A 17,868-nucleotide genomic window follows, 5' to 3' on the forward strand; every position below is an offset into this window, starting at 1 on the left:
CTGGAGACACTGGGACGAGGAAAAATCGCCCATACCGAGGACTGAACCCAGAAGCTCCAAGGTCGGAGTCTAGCTCTGCTCGCTGGAGCAGCACTGCCACAAAGGGCTGTAGTTATATTTTTAAGTATTCACTGCGTTTGATGACCAACATCATTTTTAATAATCGTAATGATTTTATACCTTACAGGCATATTGTTTGGTTTATACGTGCACAATAATATTTTTCCCTAATTCAGCGTATACTAAGCGTTTGTGTTATCGATATAGGTATGCATAGCATACATGTGCTATTCATCTTCTGAATCAGATGCGCTGATGATTGGTTGTATACTCCAATACCGGTCTGGCAAATAAAAGCTTTTCAAGTGCACTTCATGGCGTACGATAAGATGTTGTTGTTGTGGTCTTCAGTCCAGAGACTGGTTTGATGCAGCTCTCCATGTTACTCTATCCTGTGCAAGCTTCTTCATCTCCCAGTACCTACTGCAACTTACATCCTTCTGAATCTGCTTAGTGTACTCATCTCTCGGTCTCCCTCTACGATTCTTACCCTCCCCGCTTCCCTCCAATACTAAATTGGTGATCCCTTGGTGTCTCAAAATATGTCCTACCAACCGATCCCTTCTTCTAGTCAAGTTGCGCCACAAATTTCTCTTATCTCCAGTTCTATTCAGTACCTCCTCATTAGTTATGTGATCTACCCATAATCTTCAGCAATCTTCTGTAGCACCACATTTCGAAAGCTTCTATTCTCTTCTTGTCCAAACTATTTATCGTCCATGTTTCACTTCCATACATGGCTACACTCCATACAAATACTTTCAGAAACGACTTCCTGACACTTAAATCTATACTCCATGTTAACAAATTTCTCTTCTTCAGAAATGCTTTCCTTGCCATTGCCAGTCTACATTTTATATCCTCTCTACTTCGACCATCATCAGTTATTTTGCTCCCCAAATAGCAAAACTCCTTTACTATTTGAAGTGTCTCATTTCCTAATTTAATATCCTCAGCATCATCCGAGTTAATTCGACTACATTCCATTATCCTCGTTTTGCTTTTGTTGATGTTCATCTTATATCCTTCTTTTAAGACACTGTCCATTCCGTTCAGCTGCTCTTCCAGGTCCTTTGCTGTCTCTGACAGAATTACAATGCCATCGGCGAACCTCAAAGTTTTTGTTTCTTCTCCTTGGACTTTAATTCCTACTCCGAACTTTTCTTTTGTTTCCTTTACTGATTGCTCAATATACAGATTGAATAAGATCGGGGATAGGCTCAACCCTGTCTCACTCCCTTCCCAACCACTACTTCCCTTTCATGCCCATCGACTCATATAATTGTGGAACATCCCTTAGAAAAATTGATGAATGACAGTGCTGGTAAACCTCTTACGATATTCGATTTTCAAACAGCTGAGCAAAACTGAACGTACTCAGACATTTCTCTCTTGATTTATTCTGAGCCGGCCGCGGTGGTCTCGCGGTTAAGGCGCTCAGTACGGAACCGCGTGACTGCTACGTTCACAGGTTCGAATCCTGCCTCGGGCATGGATGTGTGTGATGTCCTTACGTTAGTTAGGTTTAAGTAGTTCTAAGTTCTGGGGGACTAATGACCACAGATGTTAAGTCCCATAGTGCTCACAGCCATTTGAACTTATTCTGATCAACAGTAAACTGACCCACAATATGTTTTTTTAGCGCAACGCAATCTGACTTCCAACAAACCCTACAAAAGAATGGTCCTGACTAACAATAACCTATACCTTTCATGAATCACTCACAAAAATCTTCATTACTCGGACTACTGCAATACAGCGAGCGCCAATACTGCCAGCTAAATAAAAGATTCTAACTACTGAAGGCACTAACTACTGATAGGCATACTTAGCAAATGAAAGATTATGATAGAGAACAAACAATTTACCTTAATAGTGTTCAAAAATCATAATATACAGGGTGTTACAAAAAGGTACGGCCAAACTTTCAGGAAACATTCCTCATACACAAAGAAAGAAAATATGTTATGTGGACAAGTGTCCGGAAACGCTAACTTTCCATGTTAGAGCTCATTTTATTACTTCTCTTCAAATCAAATTAATCATGGAATGGATACACACAGCAACTGAACGTACAAGCGTGACTTCAAACTCTTTGTTACAGGAAATGTCCAAAATGTCCTCCGTCAGCGAGGATACATGCATCCACCCTCCGTCGTATGGAATCGCTGATGCAGCCCTGGAGAATGGCATATTGTATCACAGCCGTCCACAATAAGAGCACGAAGAGTCTCTACATCTGGTACCGGGGTTGCGTAGACAAGAGCTTTCAAATGCCCCCATAAATGAAAGTCAAGAGGGTTGAGGTCAGGAGAGCGTGGAGGCTATGGAATTGGTCCGCCTCTACCAATCCATCGGTCACCGAATCTGTTGTTGAGAAGCGTACGAACACTTCGACTGAAATGTGCAGGAGCTCCATCGTGCATGAACCACATGTTGTGTCGTACTTGTAAAGGCACATGTTCTAGCAGCACAGGTAGAGTATCCTGTATGAAATCATGATAACGTGCTCCATTGAGCGTAGGTGGACGAAACTAAAATGAGCTCTAACATGGAAATTAAGTGTTTCCGGACACATGTCCACATAACATCTTTTCTTTCTTTGTGTATGAGGAATGTTTCCTGAAAGTTTGGCCGTACCTTTTTGTAACACCCTGTATATATCAGTTCATGATACCCAATCTTACAAATTTACTGTTTCTGATGGACACACAACACTCTCAAAACTCTGCCATCTCTCCCCACATCCACCACTGCTGGCGGCTCACCTCCAACTGCGCAACGCTACGCGCTGTTCACATCCAACTGTCCAACACTACAATAGCGAATATTCCAACAATGTCAACCAGCCACAGACTGCACACAGCACATCCAGTGATTTTCATACAGAGCGCTACGTGACGTTACCCACATAAAAATCTAAACACCTTACTTACAATTGCCATTTGGTCTCTGTACAAATTGTAAATAGCCTTTCGCTCCCTGTATTTTACCCTTGCCACTTTCAGAATTTGAAAGAGAGTATTCCAGTCAACATTGTCAAGAAATTGTCATCAGATATTCTGTATAAAATAATACATCTAAAAAAATATGAGTACACATTGTTGAAGAGGAGCCTCGACGTTCATTATGGGCGCAGCATGGCCTTAAACCGGCCCTGCACCGACCGGTCTTAACACGAGTACACGTGGCATGCCGGCACAGAATCAAGTGATCACGAGAGAGATTAGCTACGGTTTTCTGCAGACTCACCGGAGTGTAGTCGATGGCATTGTAGATGAGGAAGTTGGCCGCGAAAGTCACGGCCGAGGCCAGCGCCATGCCACTGGGTAGAGGCATCGCGGTCGCAGCTGCTGGACAACCTCTGGAGGCTGGAAGCGCTGGCTGCTGCTCGACTGAGGCGTGGGAGGATCCAGGCGGTCGTCACACTCTTTGAAATGCCCAACAACGGGCGACGTATTCACGAGCTGAACTCTGAACTGTGGCCTGTTGGTGGTCCTATATCTTAAAGTGTGTATTTTATAGCTACCACACTATTTTATTGCGTCTCGTAGTGGCGACTTTCATGATGGGACGTACATGGAACAGCAAACTTCAAACGTAATCCAAAACCACGGGAAATTCTGACTGTCTGTTGTGACGGTACCAGTGGCTATATGAGATTAGCTACTTATTCTGAGTACCGTCTACTGATGGGCCGAGAATTTAGCGATTGTACAGTTTATCGTATCCTTTTTATACCAAGCACCTACTAATATGCCAATACGGTCTGGACCACACCCTCAAAGGAATAAAAATTTGTGGTTGTTGGATTGGAGCTTTTATTCACTCATTTATCTTTGCACAAAATTATATGTGTTACCCGGAGTATTACAGACTGTTTTTTAATAACAAAATACAGCGAAAAAGCATTTGTTCCTGTTGTCTCAGATTGTATTATAACTTGACGCTGATGCAACGTAAGCACTGGTAACATTACATTTCTTGTGGTATTATCATCAAGTTCGGTACACAGTTTACCTTAAATTTCACTATCCTATAAAGCTATTTATGTAGCCAGCTTTGTCTCATGTATAATCAGAACAAAATCTGCGTATCGTTTGTAAATTTTGACGCAGGAACACAGTCTGACGAAAAGGTAAAAATAGTAGCTGCTTTTCGCATTCGTCGGGTCAGTTAGTTACTTACTGATATAACGATATCCACAGAGCACAGTTGTATACTCATGTCGAACAGAAATGTTTCCTACCTGTTAGGGAATGTTGAAGAAAAACCATCTACGGTTTTGAGATTGTTCGTGAGTTTTACGTAAATTACGGTGCTGAAACTTTCGCGTTTATTTTCACTCAAGCCGCCAGTGCAAATGTTTCCGGCGTCAGTCTACGAACCACGAGAGTCAGTAAACACTATTGCAATTGACGATATGGCTGATGGGAAAAGGTGAAGTTCTCAGATGAGGTTCCTCGTTCACCCTCTGTAGCAAGAGGTAACTATCGTGGTCTTTGCTTTAGGTTCTGTCGTACCTATCACTAAAAATAAGCGTCCGTAATTTTGTGAGAACTGTTAATTGTTACTCTCGTTTCAGATTATGAAGCGCAGTCAACAGTAATGTCTCTGCGAGGACTTCCTAGCGGTTTGTGGACGATAGTACCGCGAATCGAACCTGGTAACCGTACAGTGAAGTGATTGTGAAGAAACAGGCCTCGCAGGCTGCAGTTTGGATTGTGAACAACTGTTCGTGTGGTGCTAATAACCTGTTGTCGTGGGCACGTGCAGTTTATTGTTTGGGAGTGAATCTCACTGAGGAAATACCGCCAGTGATATGCAGCTCGAGCGCGATTAGGAACACCTCCACCGCGGTCGCCCCCACACGTGCGTGTCAGAGCGCAGTTGAGCCCGCTTACTCTGCCGGCTGCGCTCACCACTGCCGACGGCGCGTATGCAACTGCGGCGAAAGCTCTGGCGCCAGTGCAGGTGTCGAGCTGAAGGTGAGGGAGGAGGGGGGGAGGGGGGGGCGCCGCCCTGCCGCCCTGCCGCCTCACCGCGCTTTTGATGGGCCGGCTTGCGGTCACTCTCCACGTTCTGAGCCCCCCAGGCGCAACCTGTCAGTCGGCACGGGCTAGGCACGTGCCACTGGGTCGCTTAACTTGGGGGTCTTAACGAGATGGGAGACGGACGTCTTGCGTCAGCACGGACGGGTTCGCATTTCTAGGATGCTTGGCCGTGCTCACGGACGGCGGCGCGAGGTGGAGCCTGTTCTAGGCCGTGGTCACAGTGGCGCCAACATCGCCCGATTCCGCCGACGACTGACATCGTCAGAAGACGACCGATCTTTTCAAGTCAGTACGCCACCACACGCGCTGTCACGCTGTAGCGAATCACATTCCCTCGGACGACAATCAATGAAATTCAAATCAGTTAGTTTTCTTCTGCAAAATCGATCGACGTTGTCACACGATAAATGTATTGCCAGAAAGAGACCGTTTAGGCCAAGAGTGGGTTTGTGACGTACTGAGGATGAAAATATCGTAGTCGTGTTGGCTTTCAAACAACTACGCACCGTCCGACTAAATGATTTGGCTGGTTTCGTTGTCTAGGGGCTGGGATACGTAGTTGCCGCATTACAGGCCAAATACTGCTGAGTCTACAGTATACGATAAAAATACACACATGAGTCTAATGGTCGAAGGTTTCTATCACTCGGCAATTGCGAATTATGAAAGTAACATATGAATTTATAAATGAAAGTTTGCAATTAAATAAAATCTGCAGGTACTATCTTAACGACTTTAAATGATGCGTAAGATAGTAAAAGTAATTTTGAGAATGTGGTATATTTCTGCAAAACACTCATTGGTGTTGATGGTCCAGCAATTAAATAAAATATAGAATGAGATTTTCACTCTGCAGCGGAGTGTGCGCTGATATGAAACTTCCTGGCAGATTAAAACTGTGTGCCCGACCGAGACTCGAACTCTGGACCTTTGCCTTTCGCGGGCAAGTGCTCTACCAACTGAGCTACCGAAGCACGACTCACGCCCGGTACTCACAGCTTTACTTCTGCCAGTATCCGTCTCCTACCTTCCAAACTTTACAGAAGCTCTTCTGCGAAACATGCAGAACTAGCACTCCTGAAAGAAAGGATACTGTGGAGACATGGCTTAGCCACAGCCTCGGGGATATTTCCAGAATGAGATTTTCACTCTGCAGCGGAGTGTGCGCTGATATGAAACTTCCTGGCAGATTAAAACTGTATGAAACTTCCTGGCAGATTAAAACAGTGGCTTCTCCCGCGTGTGCGTATGTCATGTATGTTGCCCACATTTAATTGTATCTGATTCTCTGCTGTTTTACGCCATACCACTCCAGAGAGAATATTAAATTCGCCTGTGATACTGTGCCGTGTGGCTTTATCTTTGGCCCCGAAACATGCTGACAGAATTATTGGTCGCTGCAGTGCTCATTCTTTCAACCTCGTTGACACACTGAACAGTGCAAACAAGAGAAAAATTGCACTTCATACTTTTAAGGAAATTTGCACTTTATACGTCTAACATATTCCAAGTTCACTAAGCACGGGAAAGAAGTACCAGCAGATCATTTTAGAACTTTTATCACCCCTTTCTCATCCCCATTCCCATCATTAGGGGTAGTAGGTGTATGTCACTGCACAGTATCTTTATACAAAAAATGAGTCATGTATGCGAGAATACCATTTTTGGTTGATGTTGCTCCAAGTGTCCCTGAGCTATGATTTTACGTCACCCTATTTTCAGTCCCACCGTCAGCGACAGGGGTATTAGTGGGGTTTTACACTCGCAACAGTTTTTTGCCAGACTGCAAATGATGTGTGTGTCAAGTTCCGTAGAAATTGCTTCAGGCACTGCATACCCTCTCCCTCTTCCTGTCCTCTCCCCCTTTCTCACATACTCACTCATTTAGGGGCGAGGCCGGCCGGAGTGACCGAGCGGTTCTAGGCGCTACAGTTTGGAACCGCGCGACCGCTACGGTCGCAGGTTCGAATCCTTATTGTCCCGCACTATGTTTAAAGTGCCCCTGCCCATTACACTCATTACTCGCGACTTTACTGCCGATTCCCATAAGAGTTCGGGCTCTGTTTGTGCATCCGTACAGAAGAAGATAGTCAAATGGCCGGTGAACCATATACAGGGAGAGTCACCTATCAGTACCGCTGGATATATTTCGTAAACCACATCAAATACTGACCAATCGATTCCACAGACCGAACGTGAGGAGAGGGGCTAGTGTAATTGGTTAATACAAACCATACAAAAATGCACGGAAGTATGTTTTTTAACACAAACCTACGTTTTTTTTAAATGGAACCCAGTTAGTTTTGTTAGCACATCTGAACATATAAACAAATAATTAATCAGTGCCGTTTGTTGCATTGTAAAATGTTAATTACATCGGGAGATATTGTAACCTAAATTTGACGTTTGAATACCACTCCTCCGCTGTTCGATCGTGTGTATCGGAGAGCACCGAATTACGTAGGGATCCAAAGGGAACGGTGATGGAGCTTATGTACACAAGAGACTGGAACAGCACATTACGTCCACATGTTAACACCTTTCTATTGGTCTTTTTCACTGACGCACATGCACATTACCATGAGGGGTGAAATACACGTACACACGTGGTTTCCGTTTTCAATTACGGAGTGGAACAGAGTGTGTCCCGACATGTCAGGCCAGTAGATATTCAATGTGGTGGCCATCATTTGCTGCACACAATTGCAATCTCTGGCGTAATGAATGTCTTACACGCCGCAGTACATCTGGTGTAATGTCGCCGCAGGCTGCCACAATACGTTGTTTCATATCCCCTGGGGTTGTAGGCACATCACGGTACACATTCTCCTTTAACGTACCCCACAGAAAGGGGTCCAGAGGTGTAAGATCAGGAGAAGGGGCTGGCTAATTTATGCGTCCTCCACGTCCTATGAAACGCCCGTCGAACACCCAGTCAAGGGTCAGCCTAGTGTTAATTGCGGAATGTGTAGGTGCACCATCATGCTGATACCACATACGTCACCGCGTTTCCAGTGGGACATTTTCGAGCAACGTTGGCAGATCATTCTGTAGAAACGCGATGTATGTTGCAGCTGTTTGGGCCCCTGCAATGAAGTGAGGGCCAATGAGGTGGTCGCCAATGATTCCGCACCATACATTTACAGTCCACGGTCGCTGTCGCTCTACCTGTCTGAGCCAGTGAGGACTGTTCACGGACCAGTAATGCATGTTCCGTAGATTCGCTGCCCCGTGGTTTGTGAAACCCGCTTCATCGGTAAACAGGTAGAACTGCAACGCATTCTCTGTTAATGCCCATTGACAGAATTGCACTCGATGATTAAATTCATCACCATGTAATTGCTGATGTAGCGACACATGAAACGGGTGAAAGCGGTGACGATGCAGTATACGCATGACACTACTTTGACTCAGTCCACCGGCTCTCGCAATGTCCCGTGTTCTCATGTGTGGGTTCATGGAAACAGCAGCTAACACACCAACTGCACCCGCTTCTCCTGTGACGGGCCTGTTACGGACCCGTTTGCGTGCTACGACCATACCTGTTGCATACAGTTGGCGGTAGATATTTTGCAATGTGCGGCACGTTGGATGCTCTCTGTCCGTGTACCGTTCTGCATACACCCTGCAGGCTTCAGCTGCATTTCGTCGACACTCGCCATAGATGAGTATCATCTCCGCCTTTTCAGAATTCGAATACACCATGGTCACAGTTCCTACAACACTACACTATCACAGACGTCTGGTAACACGGTATACGACAGTTGGTCTGCGTGCGGAGCCGAATCCAGAATAACAATAGCAGCAAGCGCTACATGCGGACACTGCGACAGCTAGACCAAACCACAACAGTGCACTACAGCCACACTCGTAAACACGGTCGTCATCGTAAACATATCCGTGCAGATGCTGCTCGCCGACCGTGGCGCGTGTTTGTTACAACACGCAACTGAACGTCGGAGGTTTCAAGGGTCAACTTTAGGTTACAATATCTCCGGATGTAATTAACATTTTACAATGCAACAAACGGCACTGATTACGTATTTGTTTATATGTTCAGATGTGCTAGCAAAACTAACGTGGTTCCATTAAAAAAACGTAGGTTTATGTTAAAAAACATACTTCCGTGCATTTTTGTATGGTTTGTATTAAACAATTACACTAGCCCCTCTCCTCACGTTCGGTCTGTGGAATCGGTTCGTCAGTATTTGATGTGGTTTACGAAATATATCCAGCGGTACTGTTAGGTGACTCACCTCGTATAAAGATGGTATCTGTTCTGTCGGACATGTCCGAAAGAACAGATACCATCTTCATATATCACAATGGTTGCCATCAAAGAGCCTAGGGACCCCAGAAACTATGGATTCGATAGTAATATTGGTCATTATCGAATATTTTGCACGTCACGGCTCCTCAACTCCACACTCACCCTACGGGAGGTTGGTAGGTTATATTACCCAAACAGTGTTTTAGTATAAATAGTGAATCACGCCTAAGGGACAGTTAAATGAAAACCGAACACACGCCATATCGGGACCTTGGAATGGTTCCATTCAAAAGTAATTACCACACATGTTAAGACATTTATCCCATTGGAAGAAGAGATGATCAGTTCCTGTTTCGTAGACGCAGTCGGCCGCTGAAGGATACACACCGGCACCCACTCTTGTACTTCCTTGTCCGACTGAAAGCGACGTCCACGCACGTCTTTCTTCAAGTCGCAAAAGACGTGTATATCACATGGTGAAAGATACGAGCTGTACGGAGAATGTTGCAGTGTTTCCCAACCAAATGGCCGCAGCGTAGCTTTCGTCAAATTGACAGTGTAGGGGCGGGTGATTCCATCCGACACCATTCCGGCAGCGTGAGGCAACAGACAAGCCAACAGTGGAAACCTCCCACATCTCCCACGCCAAAGAAATACAAAGCTGTTCACACAAGTTCGGTAAGATCATGATGACCTTCTCGACTGTAGTGTCTCTCTACTGGTCGAGTTCCTCGGGCGTGAAAGTACAATCAGTGCGCAGCGCTATGAAAACACTTTGCAGAAACTGCGATGCGCTATAAAGTAAAACGGCCAGGAATGCTATCGGACAGAATTTTCCTGTAGCACGATAACGCCAACCCCAGCACAGGCAAATGGACGAAGGCTACGCTTTAGTGATTTGGTTGCGAAACACTGCGGCGTCCTCCGGATCTTTCACTGCACGATTTTCACATCTTTCGCAACGTGAAGAAAGACATGCGTCGACATCGCTTTCAGTCGGACGAGGAAGTGCAAGAGTGTGTGCAGTAGTGAATCCGTCAGCAGCCGACCACATTCTGCGAAACAGAAATTGATCTTCTCATCTTCCATTGGCTAAATGTATGGTGACTACTTTTGAATGGAACCATTCGATTGTACCGTTGAGACGAGTGTTCGGTTTTATTTCACTGCCCCTCATATATACAAAATGTGGTCGAAATTATTCCAGGCATCCCATTATCACTCCCACTCTTACATCTGTGGAAGACAGTTGTTTCTTACTTATACAGTGCTTCTTTCCAACTAATAAATTATATTTGTACTAAGTTTTGTTGAAATCGATGCCACGGTGTAATGTTGATGCATTAATTTGTTCTGAAAGCGGTGCTGATATTCAAGAGAATAAAAGCGGGTTAAAAGCAGTGAGCTGTCTGGGGAAGTTAACCTTGCATTACTGAGCAACTGTTTCACCAGGTATCCAGTTTAGCTTACCAAATTCCCAACCAGACTAACATTAATTATAATCTTTTAATAGTCATATTACCACAACCGGTGATATATATAAAAAGAATTTAAATAAAAAGAAATAAGTCAGTTTATATTTGGACATTTATTTTAACATTGATCATTGTTCCGTTAAACTTTCAGCATATTAAACTTGATTCATAACTAAACTGGTGCCTTATTTAGGATTGTGAAAATGTGAGTTTGTAACCTTACAGAACACATAAAATAGGGAGCAAGATTGGGAGACTGCATACAACACTGCATTCATAAAATAACACACGAAGAACGTTGAAACATATGCAAGAGGAAATTAACCACAACCAACCGATTCAATGTTCACCCAAAAACGTTACATTCGTAGCGCAATCCTGCCCGTCATGAAATTACCACTCACTGGTATACTAAATTCATACTCACTCTCTGTGAAATCTTCCCGAAAAGAGTAGCTGAGGCCTACTTTGATGATTACACCACGTGCTTCACGTGGTCAACTTGGTTTACACAAAGAATGTAACTCCACGATAATTTTGATAATTAAAATAAATTACATCGAAACGCAATTTACAAAAGAAAAACCTCGAACTGGTTACTGTCGTCTTACTATTAACCTGATGGGTCAAACAATTGTATAAGCACGTGGTACTGGTCTCACAAAGTACGCCCTACGTGGGTTGAACATAAAGAAAAGTTGCTATATTGAAAAATATTGTCAAGACGAGACGTTATACTCTCACGCACATTAGATTGATGATCTTAGTCAGAGTTACAGATCATCAAATATGTGGTTCCACTTTACTCACAAAGTAGTGACAAAGCAACTGCTGGAAGATATTCTGAACTTCACACTCGAATTACACTGTGTTGCAATTTAAGATAACATGAGATATTTTAGATCTAAACCTGAAATAAAGGTGATTAAATTTTCAGTTAGGCTGAACTTAAGAAATCCATTGTCCTACGGACTTAGCAGAGACGCGCTCAGCCGGAGTTCTTACCACTTCAGATGCTCGCCGCGGACAGACTGCCTTGGGTCCCTACCAAGGGTGCTTCCAGATACAAAACGGAAGTGACCAGAGAGGCAGCTTCCCATACCAACACGACAAGGGACGGACAGGACCATACTAAGAATAGTAACCTCTTTGCTCTTAGAAAGCGGAGCTACCTGTTCCAACGTTGGTCCTACTGTTCTCTAGCAGACAGGCTTGTCTGCTACCATCAAGCATGCAACTAGAAATACATTTGCTCATTCATTCTTTCACACAGAAGGGAAGGGGGATGACAGTATCTTACCATATACAGTATATAAAAGAAAGTGGATGTAGGTTCCGTATGAGACTGTGTGAAATGAATTACATATAAACTGTGTTTTAAAGTGTTGCAGTGTGACACATCGTTCTTGATCATGTGTAAAAGTAACACGTTCCACTGCTCAGTCTCCTCCCAGATAGTCAGAAACACCACAGTAAATTTAGAAGTGGAATGTATGCCGTAAATGACAACAGATTTAAGAAATTAACATGAAAGGAATCCAACAGAGACCTTTCAACGGTATATGAAGAGATATGGAACATTTTTACTAAATCTGTACTGGCTGAGTATCTGGCGTTGTCCGGGAAATTTTTTTTCCATTTCTGTTAGTCCATTATGAGTACCGTTGGGAGTTGAAGGCCTGTTCGGATGGAGTTAAATTATTAGTCCACATCCTTCTTCACCCTCTCTCTCTGTCCATCTCCTCCACGCCCTTCTCTCTGCATATCCTTCTTCCTCCTCTCTGTCCATCTACTCCATCCCCAATTCTCTGTCCACCTTCTCCTTCCCCCCTCTCTTCCCATCTACTCCTCGCACTCTCTCTGTCTATCTACTCCTTTCCTTATGTCCATCTCCTCCTCCTTTCACCAAGTCCACATCGTCCCATTCCATCTTCTCCTCACCTCCCTATCTCCTCCTCCACCTCTCTCTGTCCTCTTCTTCCCCCCTCCCCCAATCCATCTCCTCCTCACCACTCTCTCACTCCGTCTCCGTGCCCTCTCTCTCTATCCATCTCATCTTCCCCTCTCTCTGTGCATCTCATCCTTCCTCTCTGCCCAGTCCTCATCCCCTCTCGCAGTCTATTTCCTCCTCCTCTCTCTCTCGCTTTTCATCTCCTCTTCTTTCCTTCCTCTCTCCACATATCCTCCTCCTCTCTCTGTCCATCTGCTCTTTCCCTCCCAGTTTTCATCTTTTCTACCCCCTCTCTCAGGTTATCTCCTCCTCCCCTGTCTGCAGCTCGTGGTCTAGTGGCTAGCGTTGCTGCCTCTGGATCACATGGCCCCAAGTTCGATTCCCGGTCGGGTTGGGGATTTTTTCTGTGCGGGGACTGGGTGTTTGTGTTGTCCTCATTATTTCCTGATCATCATTCGTGAAAGTGGCTAAATTCGACTGTGTACAGTTTGGGACTCTGTACGGACGCTGATAACCGTGCAGTTGAGCGCTCCACAAACCAAACATCATCATCGTCATCATCATCCTCTGTCCCTCTTCTCTTTCTCTGTCGATTCCGTCCTGCTAATATGTCTACCTATATTCTCTTTCCCCTCTCCCAGTCCATCTCCCATCTTGTCCATTTTCCTTCCTCTGTCTGTCTCTTCTTCCCATTCTCCATCTTCCTCTCTTCCTCTGTCCATTTCCTCCTCCTACACCACATCTAGATGTGTCTCCTCCTCACCTCTCTCTACCTTCTATTTCTGCCATCTGGTCCCTTTAATCCCACAAACCAACCAATCTTTCTGCTACCATTCCCTCTCCTCTTTATCATCACCGTCCCAATAAGAGCTTGCTGGTTCTTACTCCCACAATGTTTCTTTCCAGATAGTAAGTAATGTGTGTACCAAGTTTGGTTCAAATCAGTTTAGGGGCTTAGGAGGAATTTTTATAGGCAGCTTTGTCGCATATGTCGCGCATATTTAACATATTTCACACCATTTGTACACATATTTCACCTTTATCTCTGGCGAATTTCGTCCTGTAGTTTCGTTTTTCAGGCAGCTCAGTGTTTATGACGCCATATCTACTGAACAATGCGCCGTACAGTAATATAATTTTACAGGAACATTCAGCGGCATTTGTGAACACAATATGTGAAAAGTGCTGCGAACAGAGTCAGTAGCAAAGAAGTAATAACTTTAAGGTTGTCAGTGAGAGAAATTTTCGCAAAGGTTTGAAATTATGTGAAAAGTTTGTTGCTCTCAAATACTGGATGAATAAAGTCTGGGAATAGGTGCGCTTTCACCTCCACCTCAGTGACAAATAGTGTGTTCTTACCCCGCAGCTATTCTTTCCAGACATATACGTACCAAGTTTGGTTGAAACCGGTCCAGTGGTGCAGGAGGAGACGTAGAACATACATACATACACCTCTCATATATACATACGTACATTCTATATATATATATATATATATATATATATACAAAGAACAATAATGCTTATGAAAAGTGAGGTCCAAAGACTACGTAAAAAGGGCTTTAAAGACTGACGGTTATGCTAAGTTGGTAGCGTTTTGCAAACCAGTTTTCCCTCCAAGCAAAGTGTGACTCTGTTGAAAAAATTTTAAAGATAAAAGTAAATAAATGAAAATTAGTTACAGGGCTCGCTTAGAAAGGAATTTAAGCGAGTTTGAGACGGTGCGTGTCGTGGCAAATGTCTCAGTGATACTTATGTACCATCTTTGTGGCACTATGATCTTCTTTCAATTGCCGTGAATCAAGGGCTGCCAATTTCGAATTTCTCTGGCATGGATGTTTCTGTCAATGTTGAAAAAGCTCTAGCTGACTGTGAGGACGATGAAAATGATACTGACCTACAAAACAATGATGAAATCAACGAGGGTACAACTGAAGGTAGTAGTCCTGTACAGTATCCAACAATATATGTCAAATATTTCACTGCCCCATTCTTAAAACGTTTCGATAGTTACCTGGGTAATTACTTCGCTTGTCTTTAATGTATGGCTATGACGGTACCTCAACTCCTTAACCCGAGTAACACGTTTAGAAGTAGCGATAATAAGACCTGCTGGATGCGATTTAACTCGGAACATAGCTGTAACTAACGTACTCGCCGGGTACACGCCACGCAAGATTTTGGAATGAAACTGCGCACGTGACGTAGTAGCGCGCACTTGGGCGAGAGTTTCGCCATTTCCACGCACACACTTGCGTGAGCCGCTCTGTAGGCTGAGTTACAGATCTGCTCGAGTTCAGGCACGCACCCAGATCCGTCCCACTTACGTCTGTCTTGCGGTTAAAACCGTAATGCAAGGATCCCTATAGTCAGGCAGTTACTGGAGAGAAGCATGACTTCAGCTGAGATTACACAGTCGTGAATTGACCTCTTCAGACGGGGTAACGGTCTGCATATACATATACAGGGTGCGTCAAAAAATGTATACACACTTTGAACTGTCATGCACAATTTATTTCCCGTTATACAAGGTTAAATATCTGCCAGAAAGTAATGTTATGTTTCTTCAACAGATGGCAGCAGCGGCAAGGAATTAACTGCAACATGGCGGACGTGCGTTTGAGCTTTGAAACGCGGAAGCAGATAATTAAGTGGTACTGGAAGTTTGAGAATATAGCTGCGGTTCGAAGACAGTGGAGAAGTGAGTCTGGTACAGAATCACCTTCAAAGTTAACAATTACACGTCTACGAGACAAGTTCGAAATTCATGGAACAGTGTGTGATGTGCATAAAGGTCGATCAGGGCGACCTTGTACAGCTACAGGTGATGATTCCACAACTGCGGTCTTGGAACTGTTTCAGCTTTCGCCTCAAAAATCTTCGAGGCAAGCGGCACGTGAGAGTAATGTAAGTGCTAGTAGTGTGCTATGCATTAGAAGAAAGGCAGGTTTCGTGTGTGCATTCCAAGACTGGTGCGACGGCTAAGTGACGACCATCCAGATCGAAGGTTAGAATTTTGTGAATGGGTTCAGGAGATGGTGAGACATGAACAGGAATTTATGGGTAGCATAATTTGGTCGGATGAAGCCCAATTCAAACTCAATGGAACTCTCAATAGGCACAATTGTGTGTATTGGGCTGAAGATAGTCCTCACATTACAGTTGAAAAAGCTGTGAATTTGCCTGGTGTAAATGTGTGGTGTGGTTTGTCTGCAAGGGGAATCATTGGGCCTTTCCGCTTTGAAGGTACTGTTACTGGAAAAACGTACCTGACAATGCTTGCTGACTCCATATTCCCTGTCATTCGTGCATTATACGGTAATTATGAGTTTTATTCCCAACAAGATGGCGCCCCACCGCACTATCATAGGGACATACAAGCATACCTGGATCACAATGTGCCAGGCCAGCGCCTTGCGGAAGTTAAGGAACTTGGCACCTACCAGTGCGCCGGTACTTATTGCCTTCTATATATCGTGGACGAACATAACGAGCTGACGATCGTTATTTGCGGAATCCATATTGATTTCTACAGAGGATCTTTTCGATAAATTTTCTGTACCCGTTCGGCAACTGCCCTTGAAAACAAGGACGTTCTGCGAATTTTTCCATTCATTTGGAACGTTTGGCGCTTCCAACTGCTGAAAGAAGAGCAAATTATTTCACATACTCTGTAGAATCGCGTATGTATCCCATCACGTCCAGTCGTCTTTCCTTCGTTGAGTGATTTCTTTTGAGTTTTTTCCTGTGGACTCTTATAAAGTAAAACAATGAATTCTTGAACACTAATCTAGTATATTCTTCAAGAGCAAATAAAATATCTGTGTGTTGTAATATCTTCTTGCTAACTTTTTATGAATGAAAAGTAATCAGTGTTAGTAGGTTATCAGTACTAGTTCTGGCTCAGGTAACTAGGTAAAGCTCACCTTTCACCCCTCTAGGGCACTTCTGTGTGGTAAATTCAAGGTCATGATGTAGCCTGATACTTATCACATGGCAAGATAACTCCACCCCCCTTGCATGGCCCACGGCGCTAAGGCAACTGTATGACATAAAAAATTGTGTGAAAATAAATGTCACCACCCACTATTCTGGTACTAGCCCACTTTCAAGGTCACTCTCCTCCCATTGACCTAGGCCAATAGGATGACTTACAAATAGATGAAAACTCAACTCCGCCCTCTCTCTCCCATCCCTCTTCTCTCACAACACTAGTCCAGTTGTGTAAGTCTGGTCGTTCGACCTCTGTACACTATGGTGAAAGAATCATCATGAAGCGTCATCAGGTATCAGCCACCGCCCTCATGCAGAATAAAAAGAATAAGAAGACTGTGAAACAGCGAAGTGAAAACTTCAACAGTCAAGATCGCTAATTACATTTTAATTTATGACCGGTTTCAGCGAGTCTTGGTTGCCATAATTCGATCTTTCGATCTTATGCAAATACACCTCAATGCATAACCGTCGTATGTACAATATAGAGTGTCAAATTTTTAACACATCATTCTATAATGTGAAGAAAGTGGTACATCGATATGCCAATAATAAAACAAGATTTACGTGAAATATCAAGCGTGTTACACTGACTGCACAAGCTCATATTTACACAATAGATGAAAGAATCTTTGAAATGTATGTGGATGTTGAGGTGTATTTGCGTAAGATCCAGTGATAGCAACATAGATTTGCCAAAACCAGTCATAAATAAAATTGTAGTTACCATTTTTGGTTGTTGAAGTTTTTATTTCTTTGTTTCATATTACTGCAGATTGCCCCCATACTTGAATGATGTCAAGCATACACAATAAGAAGACTGTCACATTTGAATGTAGGTATTAGTGAACCTATCCCTCATTATTATTTATTAATATTCTATGTTTTCTTTGCAAATACTTACAATTTTATTTTTCCAACAGTGCATGCATCCCTGATGCAGTGGAGCAGGAATCAGTACTAGGCTGGTATCTTTGAATGGGATACACAGCTGTTAGAGTTTCTATTGTAAATAACAATGGGAGGTGGTCATATGTTGGAGTGCTTACAGAAAATGCCCAGTTC

At 43.8% G+C, this 17,868-nt stretch overlaps 1 protein-coding gene across 1 annotated transcript in view; it reads right to left on the reverse strand.

Annotated features, from left to right (window-relative positions):
• The window catches only part of LOC126335318 (esterase FE4-like), a 299,162-nt gene extending 294,159 nt beyond the window's left edge, over window positions 1-5,003 (reverse strand). The window contains exon 1 of the mRNA XM_049998474.1: window positions 3,313-5,003. Coding sequence (XP_049854431.1) covers window positions 3,313-3,399 — 87 coding nt within the window. The 5' untranslated portion in view covers window positions 3,400-5,003. The remainder of the gene's footprint in view (window positions 1-3,312) is intronic.
• Window positions 5,004-17,868: the final 12,865 nt, after the last annotated feature.

The sequence above is a fragment of the Schistocerca gregaria genome, chromosome 2, assembly GCF_023897955.1.
Source record: "Schistocerca gregaria isolate iqSchGreg1 chromosome 2, iqSchGreg1.2, whole genome shotgun sequence".
In the NCBI taxonomy this organism is placed as follows: domain Eukaryota; kingdom Metazoa; phylum Arthropoda; class Insecta; order Orthoptera; family Acrididae; genus Schistocerca; species Schistocerca gregaria.